The following is a 19,339-nucleotide window of genomic DNA, read 5'->3' as shown; positions in this document are numbered from 1 at the left end:
CCAAAGCAGCAACAACAATAACAGCTGCGGGCAGTGCTGCACGCGGAGCATAGGCAGCGATTTTATTTATGGTTATAACTTTCTTCAGAATTCCAAGAACTACGAGAGTTATGGAAAAAACACGAATTGCGGGGGAGTGGGGGGAGGGGGGGGGGTGTATCAGAATAAAAAAAATAAGCTTGACCTGCCTAGGACGTAGGGGAACCTCGATACCAAGTTTGGTTATTGTAGCTCTTGTACTTCCTGAGATCCTTGCGCTCGTCCAGGCGGAGGGACAGACGTACATGGCTATATCGATTCAACTTGTCACCCCGATCAAGAATATATATACTTTGTGGGGTCCGCCATGCCTTCTTCTGTGTTTTACATACATTTGCACAAAACTAGTATAGCCTTTTACCCTTTGGGTACAGGCTATAAAAATACAGATGAATTATTAACCTCCTCCTTTTTTGATGTCGGTTAAAAATATACAATTTTCATCCCATTAACTTCTAACTTAGTATGTATTTTCCCAGAATACAAAAAAAAATGCATACTTGGTTTTTTTAAATTTTTTCTTGGGGACCGAAATTAATTAGTTTTCCTTTAAAAAAATGTTGGAGCACAAAAGGAAACCGCGTCAACAGCCCACAGCGCAAACGACAAGTGAAAATGTATATGAATTTATATAAATTATTAAAAACGAAGAAAAATGGGACGCTTGCTTTGAACTTTAACTTTAATATGGAAAATTACGAAACGATTCGGTGGCAATTGTGCTTCTATTTAGTTCTAGTTTACAACTGACTTCAAATTAGGCTTACATGATAAACTAAGCCTAAGGCGGCGAAAAAAGGACGCGAGGCGACGTCCGCAAACGGCCGCTCTCGCGCTCTCTTTTCGCCCTAAACTAAAATTCAAATATTTCTCTTAAACTATCTTAATCTAAGGCAGCATCTGCGTCAAGACCGGCCCCCTTGGAGGGACATCGTCCTTCAACGGGCAATGGCGCCAGCCGATGAATAGCCCTCCGTAGATTGCCACTACTCGTGGCGACGTCGGCCACCCGCACCTTCCCGTCTGTCCCGGCGTGAGTCGTGGTGACCCTGCCAAGTACCCACTTTTGTGGCGGCACGTTGTCTTCGGCCACCACGACGAGTTGTCCCACGACGACGTTGGGTTCCTCCTGGAACCACTTCGCTCGCACCTGGAGGCTCGAAATGTACTCCCGGGACCATCGCTGCCAAAACCTGTGCTTGAGACACAAGGCATTGCGCCATCGCCTTAAGCAGGTTTGGCTGTCGATGTCCGGGAGCGGTGGAGTTGGAGTCGCCAGAAGAGGCCGCCCGATTAGGATGTGGCCCGGGGTTAGCGCCTCGCCGTCGCTGGGGTCCGCGCTGAGTGGTCCCAGTGGCCGAGAGTTCAGCACCGCCTCGATGCTCGCCAGGAGTGTTCCGAGCTCTTCTGCGGTCAGGAGCGCATTGCCCACCGTCCGTAGGAACAGGTGCTTTGCAGACTTGACACCTGCCTCCCATAGACCGCCTAAGTGAGGTGCTCTGGGTGGTATGTACGCAAACTCGCATCTTTTTCTTGATGCGAATTCGCGTACGCCTTCCGCCTCCTTCTCCCATCTCGCTCGGAACTCCTGCAGCTTCCTGTCGGCTCCCACGAAGTTCGTTGCGTTGTCGCAGTAAACTTTGCGAGGGACGCCTCTCCTGCCGACGAACCTTTCAAAAGCCAAGAGAAAAGCATCAGTGGTTAGATCTGACACAAGCTCTAAGTGAACCGCTTTCGAGGCAAAACAAACGAAAAGAGCCACGTACGACTTGTACGGTGGCTTGCCATGGATGCGGAGCGTTGTGCTTATAGGGCCACAAAAATCAACACCACATACTTCGAACGGGTGGAAAGGCTGGAGCCTGTCTGCCGGAAGATTTCCCATTACTTGGGAGGCCAACCGGGGCTTCCATTTGAAGCAGAGGATGCACGAACGTATTGTTCGGCGACACACTTCCTGAGCGTTAACCAGCCAAACTCGCTCACGAAGTAGGCTCACCAGTGATCTAGGGCCAGCATGGCAATTTGACACATGCAAATAAGATACGTACGATCTTATGAATTGCGACTTTTTAGAAAGCAACAACGGAAACTTGGCCTCGTACGGGATAGGAGCATTTAATAATCTTCCCCCCACTCTCAGCAAGGAAAACAAGAAACCGTCTTCTCTAAACTCATGTAGAAATGGACTCAGACGCTGTAAGTTAGCGTTAAGTGTTCTCTTTTTTCGAACCATGTCGATTTCGTCACCGAACTCATTGTCCTGGATGACTTGAACAATTTTGTTGAATACCAAATTGAGTTCGCTTGGCTTGGCTATAGGATCAAAGGGCTTCGAGACCTTTCTGCACCTTTGTATAAATCGAAAAACCCAAACGAACACCCTCAGAAATTTTGAATGTGACGAGTAGCTTTCGATAACGTCGAGAATGTAATTGGCTTGCCGATCTGCGAGTAAAACTACAGCAGACTTACGAATTTCTAGGGCAGTTTTTAGGCGGCTCGAAGTGAGCATTCACAGGCCAATTTTCTTCCGATTCCATGAGGAAGGCTGGCCCTGTAAACCAAATGGAGCTACGCAACTCGTCTACATTACATCCTCTGGACACGATGTCTGCTGGGTTGGATTTCGTTGGGACATGTCGCCACGTTGCATTCTCGGTCCACTCTTGGATTTGAGAAACCCTGTTCGAAACGAAAACTGACCATGCCGATGGATGTGACTTGATCCAGTGGAGCGTTATTTCCGAGTCAGTCCACATAACTATCCTGTCTATTGGAAAATTAAGCAACGGGCGGACTTGACGAAAAAGATCTGCGAGAAGGTGAGCTGCACACAGCTCAAGACGAGGCAAAGTTTTCGTCTTGAGTGGAGCTACTTTGGATTTTGAGGTCAAAAGTGACACTTTCCAACCATTCGCAGTCGAAACACGAACATAAATACAGGCGCCATAAGCTCGCATTGAGGCATCGGCGAACGCATGTATTTGAATGGGTGACTGCGTATCTGTATGGACGAATCTAGGGACTTGAATACCGCTGAGGCTCAACAAATTCTGCTTAAATGAGTCCCAAACTGTATGAAGATTCTCAGGGATGGATTCGTCCCAATCTAGTTTTTGTAGCCACAAATCTTGCAGCAAAGAAGGCCCAGAGGATCGAAAAGCGTGGCAGTCACCAATAATATGTTCCGTTTTGTCGAGCGGAGATCTAGGAAGGAATTTTCCAACTGGAACTGAAATACATCTTCCTTCGGCAACCACATAACGCCGAGCGTTTTGGTTGGGTCTGAGCCGACTGTGGCTACTGGAATAACTGTGCTATCAAATGTGGACAGTTGCAAGCAGTTCGAAAACCACTTTGCCAATTCGAAGCCTGCACTTTGAAGAACGTGCGACACTTCTGCTCGAAGCTTTTTTAGCTGTTCAACGCTTTCAGCACCAGTTAACATATCGTCGACATAAAAGTCGCTCCGAATAACTTCAGCAGCTGTTGGATGTGAGGAACGGACCATTTCACTCAGCCTTGTTAAACACCGCACCGCCAAGAACGAAGCTGGGGACGTGCCATATGTTACAGTGTTTAACCTGAAGATTTTCAAAAACTCAGATTGATCTCTTCGCCACACTATGAGCTGATAGTTTCTATCTGATTCGTGCACCATCACCTTACTGTACATTTTTTTAATGTCTGCCGCTAAGGCGAACTTTCGCAAACGAAAACGAAGCAGCGTAGAATAAAGCTCCTCCTGAATTGTTGGACCGACCATTAAGGTATCATTCAACGCAATCTCGTCGACGTGCTTTGAGGCCGCAGGACACACTGATGCGGAATAAAATAGTGTGGAGTATCTGGAATTTTGTTGTCCGTTGAGGACATGTGACCGAGCGAAACATACTCGTCCATAAATTCCAGATACATGCTTTTCATTTGAGGGTCTTTTGACAACCTCCTTTCAAGCGACAAAAAACGACGTTTCGCAATTTCATACGACGAGCCAAGACTTTTTGGGTCAGATTTAAAAGGTAACCGTACCTGAAATTGACCAGACGACAAGATTTTTGTATTATCAACAAAGTGTTGTTCACAAAGCTGTTGCTCAGGTGAGAGAACTTTCGAATTATTAGGCAAGTCCTCAATGGACCAAAACTTTTGTATCGTTGAGTCTATCGAAAGTAATTGTTCTTCTTGGCAACTTAAATTCACTGCTCCTTCTATACTCGTTGTAGGTTGAGTAGAGCATCTGCCTGACACTATCCAGCCGAGAAGCGTTTTTTGTAATGTGGGAGACTCAGGGCCTTGCTTTATTTGGCCTACCGACAATAAGTCGAAGAATGACTCTGCTCCAATTAGCATATCAATTTTTTGCGGTTTATGGAATTGAGGATCGGCCAATTGAATATTTTTGGGGACCCTCCACCCGCTGGTGTTCACCGCTTGATCGGGATGATAACCAGAAATCGATCCCAAGATCCAAAAATCTGCGGAAAACTCGCTACAATTGACACGCGACTTCACCACTGTATGAATTCTTTTCTTGGCACGCTCATTGGTGTCTCCAATGCCGCGCAAGACCATACACGTATCCTCTCGTCTGAGCTGTAGCTTTTGAGCTAGATCCTCAGTCACAAAGTTGACTTGTGACCCAGAATCTAACAATGCTCTTGCTAAAACGAAATCGCCACTTTTCGTTTTAACGCTCACGACTGCTGTTGCAAGAACCACTCTATCCGAAGCAGTCGCATGCATGGCATGCGAAGTGGAAGAGCTATCTTGAAGATGTGGTGGCTGAGAGGGTGGTGGTAACGCAAGATTTGTGCTAGCAGTATAAATATGTAGCAGTGTGTGATGAGAACGTTGGCACACGCTACATTTCTTTGCCTTACACTTCGCTACTGTGTGGCCTCTTCGAAGACAGTTTATGCAAAAAGGCGCACCTTTAGCGAAGTCAAACCTTTGCTGCACTGACAAGGCAATATATGCCTGGTAGTTGCCAATCGAATGGTCAGCTGAATTGCAAAACTGACAAAGGTTATTCTGTTCGTTTTTGGCAGCAACGAACGAATGATTTATCCTGCTAGCATTTTTGACTTTTTGAGTCTGAGTGTTATTGCTCGACTGGCTCCCCTTCGCTTGAGCTTTACTAGCTTCTTCAGCAACAATATGCTGGTAGCGTCTGTTAAGAGCAGTCTCACAATCTCGCCATAGTGGGAGCTTTGTGTAGTCGAGCTGCTCTTCCCACTTCTTTTTTGTGGTAGGATCGACTTTGCCCATAACTAAATAAATTAAAATGGCATTAGCGATTTTCTTGTCATCACCAATTGACAGAAGTGAGTCATAGGTGGCCAACACTGTGTCGATCAGGCTTCTCAAAGCTGACGCAGATGGCTGGGAAATCTTTTGCAGATTGAAAAGTGTCGATATGTTATCGAAAAATATTAGGCAGTCATTATCGTACACCCGCTTTAGACTTTCAATGGCTTTGCTATAATTGTCTTCCGTCACTTGGAAGGCGCGAACTGTGCCTAAAGCGTCACCAGCCAAACATGATATTAAGTGATTGAATTTTTCAATATCATGCAGTGTGTCATCATTGTGAACAAAAGTTTCAAAAAGACTCATTACATTTTTAAATTCAGAATGCTTGCCGCTTAAAGTTGGAAGAGCGACCGCTGGCAATCGACACCTTGGCTTTTTTGAAGTAGGCGGTGCAATACCGTTTGCCGAACTTGAATTGTCGATGCTTTTTCTTCTTAGTTTTTCCAGCTGGCCTTTTAATAAGGATTTGGTCATAATGCAAGTTTCTTCCAACTCTTCACGGTAGTCATCTTCTGTATCTTTCGCTTCAATTTTGCTTTGCAATATATTTGCAGTTTCTATATGAGTTGTTAAAAGCTCTAACCTGCATTCTAACTCGATTGGCTCTAACGAAATCGAGCCTTCTTTTAATTGCCGTTGCATACGACATATACTCCTCATACAGCCCTCGCGCTTTCTTTTAAGTTCTTCGATCAAGTCCTTACTCATATTGAGTGACATACGAGAAATCGATAATAATATGCTGTTCTCAGCAAGTGTAGGCGAGCGCAACAGATGGTCGTCTAGCAGTGCGAACGAAAACGAGAATAACTGCAGTTGACTGACCGTCGAAGGCAATACTTTTGGAAGCAGCAGCGAAAGTGGCCACAAAAGAAAAGAATAATTCTAATACAAATGCCTTGTGTGCGTTAGCAGAACAGCTAATTTTTATGCATGTATTATGCGAAGCGCAGGCAAACAAAAAATGCAGCAGCTTAAGCGCGAACACGACAGCAATGTATTAGCTAAGTTATGTATGCGAGTATGTCGGTATATATGTACATATGTAACAACGACAACGGCGAATTTGATGAGAACAACGAGAGCAAGCAACAAACGAAAACTGCCGACGGTTGGCTGAGATTGACGTGGGGGGGATGCCGTATGTAAAAGTGGCTGTGTATATTTTTGTATGTATGTACTTGTATGTATAACAAAATCAAACGACAATAAATTGGCACTTTAAATAATTGCCTATAGCGGTTCACTTTTATTTAATATTAGTACGACATACGATTTATATTTGTGTTAATTATGCTCAACTATCTACCGTATTATATTATGGTCACGTATGTACCAAAGGTTGAAAGTTGAAGGCCGAAATAAGCAATTCGCTGGTTAAATTCCGCTTTCAAACTTTAGCACAGTACCTGTGAAGTCGACTTTGGCTCAGGAACTTCCGTTTGGTCGCGAGGCGACGTCCGCAAACGGCCGCTCTCGCGCTCTCTTCTCGCCCTAAACTAAAATTCAAATAATTATCTTAAACTGTCTTAATCTAAAGCAGCATCTGCGCCAACAGCAAGAGCTATGAAGCTGAAATTTGGGCTCAAGTATCGAATTTTGTGTTGGAGCTTGAATTATTTTAATATTTATTCACTATTTAAAATGAAAAGTTTGTGTTATAAATTTAGTCCGATCGATTTAAAATTTGGATAATGTAATCTACGTAACTAAATCTACAACTTTGCATTCAAGGATTTTCAAAATATGCATTTTACAAAAGCTGGCAGAACAAACTAAGTATACATACACACACATGCAAACAGCTGTTCGTGTAGTTGCGTGCAAACGATTGAAATAGCCAAAGCAAAATGTGAGACACTAATGTGTGAATGTCCATAGAAACATATGTATGTGCACATCTATGTATGTACATATGTATCTACATATGTATGTATGTACATTCGTCTTGCACTGACAGAGCAAGAAATGTTAATTAATTGAAAATTATATAATATAACATTTTTAAAAGTAATTTTTTCTTTGTTTAGTGCATTTGGCATTAGTGTTTTCATTAATAACTTTATGCAGCAACAATAAATATCAAATAGTTGGGGACATCACATACACACACTCACACACACAACAAGCAACAGTTCGTGTCTATGTGTGCGGTTCTTTACGTACGGTTGAAAAAGTAAAGAGAAACATATGTACATATGTATGTATGCCTGTGTATAAATATAGCATGTATGTACATTCGTATTAATGTATAAATGTTACAGTTACCGTCGCTAGGCAACGACTGCGTAAGCGATAGTAAAGCAGAAACCGAATAACGAAGCTACGCATATTCTGCTTCGCATTGCGGGCAGATGTATGTATGTATGTATATGATTTGTTCTTATTTTGATCTCAATAAATAATTCGATTTCATTATTTAAATATTCTGCTTATTGCATTCAAACTTCGATATTTTGATGGTATCGGTGCCAGTGCTTTTTGATCGTGGCTCATCGCTGCACGGCATTGACACGAGTGCCGTGTTTCATATTCCGAGTTTGTGCGTGGCCGTAGATGGCACGAAAAGACTCAAATGTGAATTTAAATTTGGACTCAAGTATCGTTTCATAGTATCCATCATAGTGTAGGAGCACACTAAGAAAGGCTTTTGGAAAATTCTAGCTCCAACGGGGGGAAAACAAGCTTTAAAAAATATTAGTTATAGTGGTCATGTTCGTTTAACGGAATAGTTTGTCAAGAACAAAAATGTAACGGACTACTGAACAATTTTTTGTCAAGAACAGAAAATGTTCATTTAAATACCTTAAATGCCTTCCTACTGGTAAGTTATAAGGTGAAAACAAAATAAATACAATTGGAAACATATTGAGCCGGGTTAAGACGGGCAATACCTGCTAGTGTATGCATATATACATACATACGAATGTACATACATGCTATATATGTACGTACACACGCATACATACATACATATGTATGTACATATGCATGCATGTTTCTCTTTACATTTTCATACATAGACACGAACTGTTGCTTGTTCTATGTGTGAGTGTGTGTATATGATGTCCCCAACTATTTAATATTTGCGTTCTTTGTAATTTGTTGTTGCTGCATAAAGTTACTAATGGAAACCCTAATGCCAAATGTACTAAACAAACAAAAAATTACTTTTAAAAATGTTAAATAAATTTTATACTCTGTACATGAAATGTACAAGAGTATATTAGGTTTGCGGGAGCTGAAAAATGTAACAGGCAGAAGGAGGCGTGGCAGACCCCACAAAGTATATATATTCTTGATCAGCGTGACAAGACGAGTCGATCTAGCCATGTCTGTCTGTCTGTCCGTCTGTCCGTCCGTATGAACACCTGGATCTCAGAGACTATAAGAGATAGAGACACCAAATTTTGGGGGGGTTTTCCCGATTTTCCATTCGTATAATCGCCTATATCTCGGAGACTATAAGACACCAAATTTTAGTCCCAGATGCCTTATGTGAATACGCAGGAAATGTTTATTCTGGAATTTCCCTCCCTCCCCCCTCTCCCATGCAAATCGTAACTCCCGTAGTTCTTGGAATTTCGAACTAAAATTTTGGAAATACCCCCAGTTAGTTATTATGTGTCCGTATGCCAAGTTTCACTATGATAGACCGATTTAACGAAAAGTTATAGCCATAAATATATTTGCTGCTGCATCGCTGCTCAAGCGCTGCCCGCGGCTGTTGTTGATGTTGCTGTTTGGTTGACTGCGAAAATGCTTACACAGACACGAATAGATGCGCATAGGCATACATACACTCACACAGACGCAATTGCTATGTAAATATGCAATTATGCAGGCTCAATTTCTGCACTGTCTGTGCACCCTTTACGGTGTATCTTACTTTGTCTTTACCAGTAGCAATCTCAAAACTATTTTTTACATGTGTACATACATTACCGTGATCACATTTTGATCGTGCCACTGCAAGTTTAAAGGTTGACGTTGACCAGTCAAACCTAATATTTTCTTCCAATAATGTAATAGCGCTCCCTTCATCAAACATAGCAAAAGTTTCGCATCTGCCATTTGGGCCATAAAGTACTACAGGAATAATTTTCAAATATTGGCTAAGCGATGCTGAAACGCAAGTTAACATTGGTGCTGTTTTCTTCGTGTCTTGACTTGTCGTCTTGTTTAAAGTTGGCTGGCTTTTGGGCAAAGCATTATGTAGTGTCTTGTGGTGTACGCATGTTCATCCTAAAATATCGCATTTCACCTTTGAATCACAGTTTGTCATACTGTGTGCCACAGAAAACACCGACAAATTATATATAAATATTTTTGACTGACTAATTGGGTTTAAATTCTGTAACGTACTTAGTTAAATAACAAACAAATATGCCATTTTCATTAATATTAGCCAGCAAGAATTTGCGGGAACGCCAATTAAATGCTGAAAATATACAACGCAAATGTTTGAGAAGCTCACCTGCTCCTACTAAAGAATTCCACTTATGTTGCTTATTAAAACTTAAATTTATTTGTAACATTTGGAATTTTGCGCAATGTCTGTGCTTCCATAAATTGGACGGAATTGCGTCCTGTTGTGGCGATCTATGTGTTCCCCTATAAAAAATTAGCATTTGAAATTGAATTCAGAAATTAGAAAAATTTAGATGCATCTTGACCTTGCCACTCGGCGACACACATTTTTTGGCAAGTTCATTTAATTAATACACATTTATTTGGTACTTATTTGAAATAAGAATTGCGTCAGTTCGTTATTTTATTTTTTTATTTTCGTTTGACTCAGGAATTCAGACTTAACTCAGCCAAAAGTGATGTTCGAAAAATGTAATGTTCTATTTGGGCCAATGGGGCATCTCTATTGTGCGGTTGTTTTGGATGCTATGTGTGAATGCTGAATGTGATTTGTGTTTTAACTATAATTTAGTAATTTGATGATTTAATAATTTATTTATATTTAAATATGCAAAATACTTTTGATGAAGATTGTCCAGAAAAACTATAAGAACAATTATATTCTAATGATTTTTATTTGGAAAAATGTCTTTGTTAGTGTTTCTAATCAAAACTCATGGCAAAACAGGCGAGGTTTAAAAATTCCCGAAAAATTTTTGTGGGATCATTTGGAGCTCAGAATGAGGATGGTTGCAATTTTCAATCAACCTTTAATATTAAGTGCCAAGAGTATCATCAAATTGGTTCTTTAATGCCGATGCCTGACACCAATTTAAAATTTGTGAATGTGACAAATAGTCGATGTCAGACTCATATTTAAACACAAGGCGAAGAAGTGATGCACGTGTCAATGCTCGATATACTTGCGAACGCTGTTGTTCACGGGTTTTGAATGTGCCGGTGACTCGTTGACGGGCCAGTCTCAATGCATTAGCTCGAAGGCGTTCTTTGCATTGCTCATCACTTTCATTATCGCGTCTGATTTCAGCCTGGTTTCTTACATTTTTGTTGTATGTCTATTGATTTTCTGCTGATCTATTTTACCGATTGTTAACCGATCGGTACGGGAGTAACGCAGGAGGCCGATGGACAGGAACGAGTCATCTCCAAATCCTCCTACTCTACGGACATGAGGAGGTGGTACTCAGGAGAATCGACAGCAAGGCACGCACCAAGGCCCGAAGACTGACTTCGGCGAACAACCAAAATTGTAAGAACAAGCGAATGGCAATCTGGACGAAAACCCCAAGAGCGAGTTCAGCATGACGAGAGAAATTTATCTAGACATGTCCGTCCATCTGAATGAACGCATGGATTTTGGAATCGGCTGGGCGTACATTAACCAAACTTAGTATGCACCCCCTCCAAGTCCCTAGGCAACACGAGTTTATTTTAAGTTTTTGATTGATTTTTATGAGTAAAATTAATTTTATCACATACTATAATTAGTCAAACTATATTAAGTAAAAGAAGAACTATCTATTGAGATAAGTCAGACTTTGTCTTAAAAAACGAACGTACTACAATTATATTTTATACTATAATTATATTTGCTATTCAACAATATATTTTACTTAATAATAATATTCTAAATTATATTACAGGTGAAATTTTTCTAATGCGTCCCATAGATGAAATCGCATCAATTATACATGCAGGTGATCCTGTTCTACTATCTGTAATTGCGGAAGAAGTTAAGGTTGACCCTAAAGAGCCATCATCAATGGCAACTACAGTTCAATTAGCATTGTTTCTGCCTGATCGTACTAACTCACCACCTTATTTTGAAAATGATCAGTAAGTATTCATCATTTCTACAATAGGTATGTATAAAGAGCGATTCACCTGAACATTCCTCATTATAGACTAATATTTCAGAGTTCAATAAAAATGAGCTTAGAGAATACTTGTCCGCTCTAGCAGGTAATGTCTGCATTTGCAGGACTAGTAAGTTGTTTTGCTTACAATTATATGTTCCTCTTCTCTCATTGAGCTCATTTCCTGAAATGTTTCTATAGGATACCCAGTAGAACACAAGATAGAACGCTACAGTCGTCAAGCCCGACAGTAAAATACCCTGTACTCTCCACAAAAAAATTTAAAAAACAATTATTTAAAAAAATTAATTGATTAATTAAATATAAAATATTCAACACAATGCATATATACTACATAAGTGTGTATGTAAAATTTCAATAGATTAAATTTACTACAGAATCGTGTCTCTGCGTGTTTATATGCGTGTATGTACGCAGCACAAGGTTAAACAACAACAGCAACAACAACTATATGGCTATAAATGTCTCAGAATGGACCGTACTCAAATTGGGCAAATATCTCCAGTTAGTGATTATGAATCCGTATGCCTAGTTTCATCATGATAGGTAAATTATATATATACAATTATATATATTATATACATAATCTCTGCCGAAGCTCTGCTGAAGTTCTCCCCAAGCTCTGCCGGCAGCTGTCGTTGCTGTTGGTGCTTTGACTTATTTCTTTACTTTCTTCTATACGATTCTGATGCAAATGTATGCTGTTGAAATTGTACATAAATACTTGTGTGAATGCATGTATTGAATACTTTGTATTTAATTTAATTAATTAATTAAAATTTTTAAATCAATTAAATTTTTTAAATTAATTTTTTATACTCTGTACCAGAGCATGCAAATAACTGTTAACCGTTTTTCCCTTTGCGGTGTAATCACGAACATAACCGAAAAAAGCAGGCATGCTTGATCTCGTTCTGAGCAGAACACTTCGTTTGTCTTCGTTTTTGTTTTCGGTTGAGTGTTACGACCTGTTTTTTTTTTTCGCTCGTTTAATGGCAGCGACGTCACTAAAGCTCGAGGTCGTACAGTACTTGAAGCTTTTTCAGGGCTGGATCTGACGCTACTGAACACTGGGTCGCGACACACATTCAGCAGGGCAGGCATCGGTTCCATTATCGACCTGACGTACGCTAGCAGCTCCCTCCACAGCCATACCAAGTGGACTATAAGCGACGCTTACACGGCAAGCGACCACGTGGCCATCATAGTTACAGTCGGCGATACATCCCGAAACTTTACGAATCCACCGCCCGACAACGTGGCATACAAGCTGGAGTCATTCTGCCCAGCTTCATTTGCGAGAGCCCTCAGTGGCTTTTGCCTCTCCGGGGACCCGCAGACCATGGCTCCAGACGCCGCGTCCCAAATTCGTACTGCATGCGACGCCAGCATGGTCAGACGCTCGACATACAGGCGCCACTACGTTCCAGTTTACTGGTGGAATAATGATATCGCAGTACTACTCAGATCATGCATCAGTGCAAGGAGAGGGGCCCAGAGAGCACGTGGTTCGCCCTTGTTCTCGCTCAGGCAGGATACCTACCGGGAGTCTAGGCGACTGCTGAAAAGGGCTATCTTAGCAAGCAAGAAGAGATGTTTTTTAGACTTGTGCGACTCCGCAGAACAGGATCCCTGGGGGAAGGCGTATAAGCTGGTAGTAAAGCGCATTCATGCTGGTGGTCGCGACGCACCCCTGGATGCCGAGAACCTCGCTCGGATTGACGCAACTCTATTCGCCTCGAGACCAGAGACGCCATTTCTGATATCCACCACAGGCGCACTATCGCCCACCATTGACGACGTCACGACGGATGAAGTGATACTAGCCGCTCGCAGCCTGAAGCCCAACAAAGGGGCCGGGCCCCGACGCAATACCGAACCGCGCCCTCAAACTGGCATTGTGCATGCACCTCGAGACGTTCGCCGCTTTCTTTGGAAAGTGCATCAGAGAAGGAATATTCCCAGATTGCTGGAAGGTGCAGAACCTAGTCTTGCTGCCAAAACCTGGCAAGCCATCTGAAGACCCCTCGTCGTACAGGCCGATTTGTCTCCTGGACTCAATCGGTAAGGTTCTGGAGAGACTGCTGTGCGTGAGGCTCGAGGCAGCCATCGGCCTATCTCCAAACCAATTCGGGTTCAGGAAACAGAGGTCCACGATTGACGCAATCAGCAAAGTGGTGGACATCGCATCTAAGGCGATATCAGGCAACAGGTGGAAAGGTGGATCAAAGGAATACTGCCTTGTGGTGACCCTCCACGTCAAAAACGCGTTCAACTCGGTAGATTGGGGATGCATCCTCAACGCACTTGCAGCTCAGGGGGTACCATCGCACTTAGTACGCTCCATTAGAAGTTACCTAAGCAATCGCTTACTTAGATATCATACCTCATCAGGCACCAAAACCGTTAATGTCGTCGCTGGAGTTCCTCAGGGGTCGGTCTTAGGGCCGCTGCTTTGGAACGTCACGCGACACGCCACGTAGCTTGGCCTATTATTTAAATTACATCAAATTAATTATAATGGGGCCAAAGGAGGTACAAACCAATGCCTCCTCTAAATAGTATCTTTGTATTGATCTCAGTAGAGCTGGGCAGTCGCAGCAGAGGTGGGATAATGTTTCTTCCTCATCTTGATAACTGCGACAGGAGCCCTAGCCCAGCGGCATGAACGCCTACCAGCCAGTGCCCGGTGATGGCTCTGATTGTCGCCTAGCATTGGCTTCTATTGAACTTGCAGAGCTCTGCTGAGCGTTTTTTGTCGCTGATAGGCCACATTAAAACGTGTAATTTTGTGGACGTGAAGTTCGTTACATTCACATTCGATAATTCGATAGATAATGTGCTAAAAGCATCACTTACGCGAGGAAACTTTCCCGAAAAAGATATGGCTACGTCATCTGCGTAAGCAACAGAATGCCAACCCCCATACCTTTTAAGGATAGTAGCGGTGAAAGGAGGGGTGAGAGGATACCTCATTGAGTGTTCCTCGACCACGTATGTGGATACTGTGGACGACCCCAACGTAGCACTGATGGATCACTCGGTTATGAGGTGTCTAACAAAGTCAACGGTAGAGTTATCCACTCCCAGTATGTAAGCGAGTGATTGTGTTAAAGGCGCCTTCTATGTCTAAGAATGTGACAAGGGTATATTCCTTGATGGTGAGAGATTTCTCAATTTTGAGATAACAGCATGAAGTGCCATTTCTGGGGACTATGCTTCGTCTTCAGTAGGAAGGACGAGAGACTTTTAGGTCGAAAATCTTTTGTGGTTGTAAATGAGGCCTAACCCGCTTTGGTTATGAAGATCACTTTCGAGCTGAGTCATGCTTCCGGAATGGTTCCTTTGTAGATGATTTTGCGGAAGATAGTGGATGGGCTGACCCGGAGTGATGTTGTCTTCTTCTTACTTCCTATTACCCATCAGATTTTACTGTGAGATAGTAACTCAGGAGGTATTTGGGATGGAGCAGTGCTTGGCGTGCTACTGGTTGGTTTGGTACTTGCGCAGCCAGAAAAGTGTTCAGAAATAGCTCGAGTGGCTCTTCACTTAAGGTTGTCCATGACTTATCTGGCTTCTGTAGTAACCCAATGTAATGGTGGTTTTTTAAAGTACCTTTCATAGCCTTGCGGCATCGGAGGTGCCTTCGATATCCGATCAGAACGTCTGCCAGGAGGATCGTTTCGCTTGTGTGAGTGTTTTCTTACACTCTGGCAGGCTATTTCCCCTCATTGTGAGGGGCGCAGCGCGGCACTCCGACGGGGCACGATTTTTTCATAGCCGTGGTAAAACTTTATATAAATGTTAGGGTAAACGCGGGTCTTGAGGGTATTTCTGGTAAGATATTCTCTAAGAGGTATGAAAGCGAAAGCCAATTGGTGCGTCTAGGGTTTCTAGTTGCATTTGTTTTTTTTACATTTGAATTGAATGTATCTGTGGTCTGAGAACGAGTGTTTGGAAATAACTCTCTAATCTCTAATACTATCATATAGAATGTGTAAAGGCATTTCACTTAGTTTTAAATAGTATTAAATAGTATTTAAGAGAATTATAATTGAAATCAACATATAGTCTTAAGAAAAAAAGTGTCGTACGCTGCAGCTGCTTGCGAGCATTGCAATTGCCGCTCTTATGTTTGTGCTTACGGCGGCCGCCTTTCTATGCAATTTCTATTCTTCTCTGCAATTAAAAGAGCACTTGTAATATTAAAGTCAAGCTGTATGAACGTTTTATTCTTTTGAGTCAATAAAACGCGTAGGAAGACACAAGTCTTTCTTTCTACATACAGTTTTTTTGTGAACCGTTTGATTTTGCCATACCGGCAAGTTACCGACTTAAGCCCTACATTTTGGCGCCCCCAAGTGAACATTGGTGTCTACTGTAACAAATTTATATGCTCATATTCATTTGTCAATTAAGCAAATAGAGTGGACCGTGATTTATTTGGCATTCGACATCTCAATTAAAGAAAGACATAATTACTAACGCACAGCTATGGGAGCTTTATGAAATAATGAAAGTAAACACAAACATACATACTTGTACATACTTGTATTCTCGTAGACAATTGAATTTATTTCTTTCTTTTTTATACATACATAAGTACATACTCGTACATACAGAATACATAAGCACATAACCAAACGTTGGTTAGAAATTTGTCGCGCCAAATCAGTATATGTAAAAGGTCACTGCACTGCGCTAAGTTGCCGTTGCTTAATTTCATCTCTACTTTCTTTCTTGCTGCTGGTCAAGGCGTTGCTAGCGGCCGTTGTACATTGGTACATACTTCGGTACAAGTGCAGTAGGAAAATTACAGTTGTATATAAGCAGCAGGCGAGACTGAGTTTACGTGCACTGATTTTGGCAGTTTTGGTTTGCCTTGTCGTTCTGCTAATTTGTGCGTCTCGATATTGTTGTTGTGCTGCTGTCACACTGTACCAGCGTCGGCGTCGTCCCGCTCTCTCTTTGCTTCGGTGCCCATATCGTTGGTGCACTATTGACCGCTGCTATCGTGTAGCGTGCATTCGTCGTCGACTGCGCTGACGGTGTTGGTAAAAATCAGCTGGAAAGTTCGCTGTTTTTTGGTAACTTCAGCGTTTGGTACGGTGTTCGTTTTGTGTGCGCCAGCAGAACAGTAAAGGCTAGCAATTTAGCACCACTGTACTACTATTGAAATAATTTATGACAGCCTTTTGCATACCTTTTGTTTGTAAATATGTCTGGCATTAGACGACTCTGAATCAATTAAATTCGAAGGCTTGCTTCAGTCACATGCCAATATCGTTCGCGATATCGAACGAATAACAATTTCTATTCAGGCAACTTCTGGCAGTATCGAGCCTTTTAAAGTTGAGTGCCGATTGGAAATTTTGTCCCGGTACATTGATAAAGCCTTTGACCTGCAGGAAGAATTAGACATAATTGATCCAGCCTTCGTGTCAAGGGAAGACTTGGAGATTCTCTGCGTCTCAACTAAAGCGCTTTTGATGAGCAAAGGCAGACGGCCAAAGCTCCATAGGGGCAGCGTAGCAAATTCCACAATGTTTGGATCGCATAGTAAACAGTTGCCCTCAATGAAGTTTCCACGGTTTGGTGGTAGCTACTGCAACTATAAGAACTTCATTGGGCTGTTTGAAAATTTAGTGGATAACGACGCAATCACTTTCAAACATTGAAAAGTTTAACCATTTGCTGTCGTGCTTAGAGAATCAGGCACTAGGAACGGTCAAGGCTTATCAAGTTACCGAGGAAAATTATCCAAAGGCACTGGCAGCTTTGAAGCGCGTTTACTACAACAGCTGTCTGATCGTATTTGATAGCATTGCCAAACTATTTGACCTTCCGAAAATGCAAAGCTGGTCTGCTAGTTCTTTGCGTTCGTTGATTGGTAACGTTCGCGCTAGCTACGAATCACTGCTATTCTTAGGTAATGAAAAGCAAATTTCTAACGTCATGCTCATACACTTGGTCATGAGTAAAGTTGATCCCAATACTCGTTCAAAGTGGAAAGAGAGCCTCGACTATAGCCAACTTCCGTCTTGGGAAGATTGCGAGGCATCTCTCAACAGACGCTACCAGCACTTATCTGCTGAGGAATCATCTTCTGGTTGCTCCCGGACTCAAAAACAAAAGTTTGTTGCGTCAAAGAAAGCTGGCAAAATAGCACTGGTAGTTGCACCATTTTATACATTCGCAACGAACGATTTAAGTTCGTGAAAATTTGCCCTTTGTGGATAAACTGCCTTAGGAAAGGTCACACAACAAAGGCATGCAAATCGACTACATGCAGAGTATGTTCGAATCACACATCACACACTCTTGCATAAATATTCTGTCGACTCAGCGCTAGCTGTAACTGCCAATCATTTGTGGCGCAAGCTGAAAAGCCAGCTCAAACTTCGACTTTTAATCACGCCAAAAGTGTTTCTGACCAATTCATATTGGCTACGGCAGTGGTCCGTGTAATGGATCAATCGGGCTCCTACCAATTTGCTAGGGCTTTGCTCGACTCAGGGTCCCAAATTAATTTTATGACAGAGCAGCTAGCCAAAACTTTGCAACTTAAAAAGGAGAAAAAAATATTAATTTGCTTGGCATCGGTGAACGCAAGTCTTCAGTGCGTCAATGTGACGCAGACATGCAGACATTGCGTCTCGTAGTAGCAATTATGACTTGATGACTGAATTTGGTGTACTGAGCACTATCTCGTCATACCAGCCTGGAAAGGTAATTGTCAACGTTGACGTGCCGAAAGATCTGGAACTAAAAGATCCTCAGTTTCATAAGCCGCAACGCATTGATCTGCTCCTTGGCAATGATGTATTCTTTGACCTATTAAGAGAAGGCCAAATTAAAGGAACCAGTGAGTCTCCGGCTTTGCAAGCTACAGCACTAGGCTGGATTGTAGCTGGACGTTGTCGGTCTGCTGACTCATCTACACTTTGTTCTGATTCACTAATTAGTTTGAATCAGAGTTTTCCGCTCAATAATGAACAAAGTTCCTTAGATGCATTAGTTCGCAAGTTCTGGGAGTTGGAAGAAGTCCCAAATTTGACTGATTCACATATATATACTCCAGAACAAATGCTTTGCGAGAAGTCATTTGTGAACTCGATCACTCGCTTGCCCCCGCGCCGTCTTAGTATATCATTACCGTTTAAGTCCAGTCCGCAGTCATTTCGCAGCTCCTACGAAACAGCAAAAAGGCGCTTTTTAGCCTTAGAGAGGAGACTGTCCAAGCAGCCAGACGTACATGCCATGTACATAAGTTTCATGACTGAATATATATCTTTGGGACATATGAACGCAATCGGCAACACGGTTCCGAGAGCATTCAGATACTGTGTCGATAACCTTTCTGTTTAGATATCGCCTACTAAACGTGCGATACTGTCGTTTATTTCTAAATTATACGACCTACTTGGTCTGGTGTGCACAATAATTACGCAAGCAACAATTTTAATGCAGGAGCTTTGGCTTCAAAAATTTTCTTGGGACGACCAAATTTCCAGTCATCTATTAACAGACTTAACTTCTATAACTAGTTCCTTTGATGCATGATGGGTGCTGTCTCTACGTTCGAGTAGAACAGGAGCAGAACGTAGCGGTCTATTTGTTGTCAGCTAAGTCCAAAGTCACGATCTAATTAAAAATTCATCGTCGTACCTCAA

The 19,339-nt window shown here is 42.1% G+C and overlaps 1 protein-coding gene across 1 annotated transcript in view; it reads left to right on the top strand.

The window, feature by feature from the left end:
* The window catches only part of LOC115630003 (cadherin-86C), a 204,659-nt gene that overhangs the window by 121,405 nt on the left and 63,915 nt on the right, over window positions 1-19,339 (top strand). The window contains exon 6 of the mRNA XM_030526630.1: window positions 11,433-11,625. Within this exon, the coding sequence (XP_030382490.1) occupies window positions 11,433-11,625 (193 nt within the window). The remainder of the gene's footprint in view (window positions 1-11,432; window positions 11,626-19,339) is intronic.

Source organism: Scaptodrosophila lebanonensis, unplaced genomic scaffold (genome assembly GCF_003285725.1).
Source record: "Scaptodrosophila lebanonensis strain 11010-0011.00,11010-0021.00 unplaced genomic scaffold, SlebRS2 tig00000205-arrow-arrow-pilon, whole genome shotgun sequence".
Lineage (NCBI taxonomy): Eukaryota > Metazoa > Arthropoda > Insecta > Diptera > Drosophilidae > Scaptodrosophila > Scaptodrosophila lebanonensis.
The sequence above is the reverse complement of the archived record's forward strand: the minus strand, read 5'-3'. Positions and strand labels throughout refer to the sequence as shown.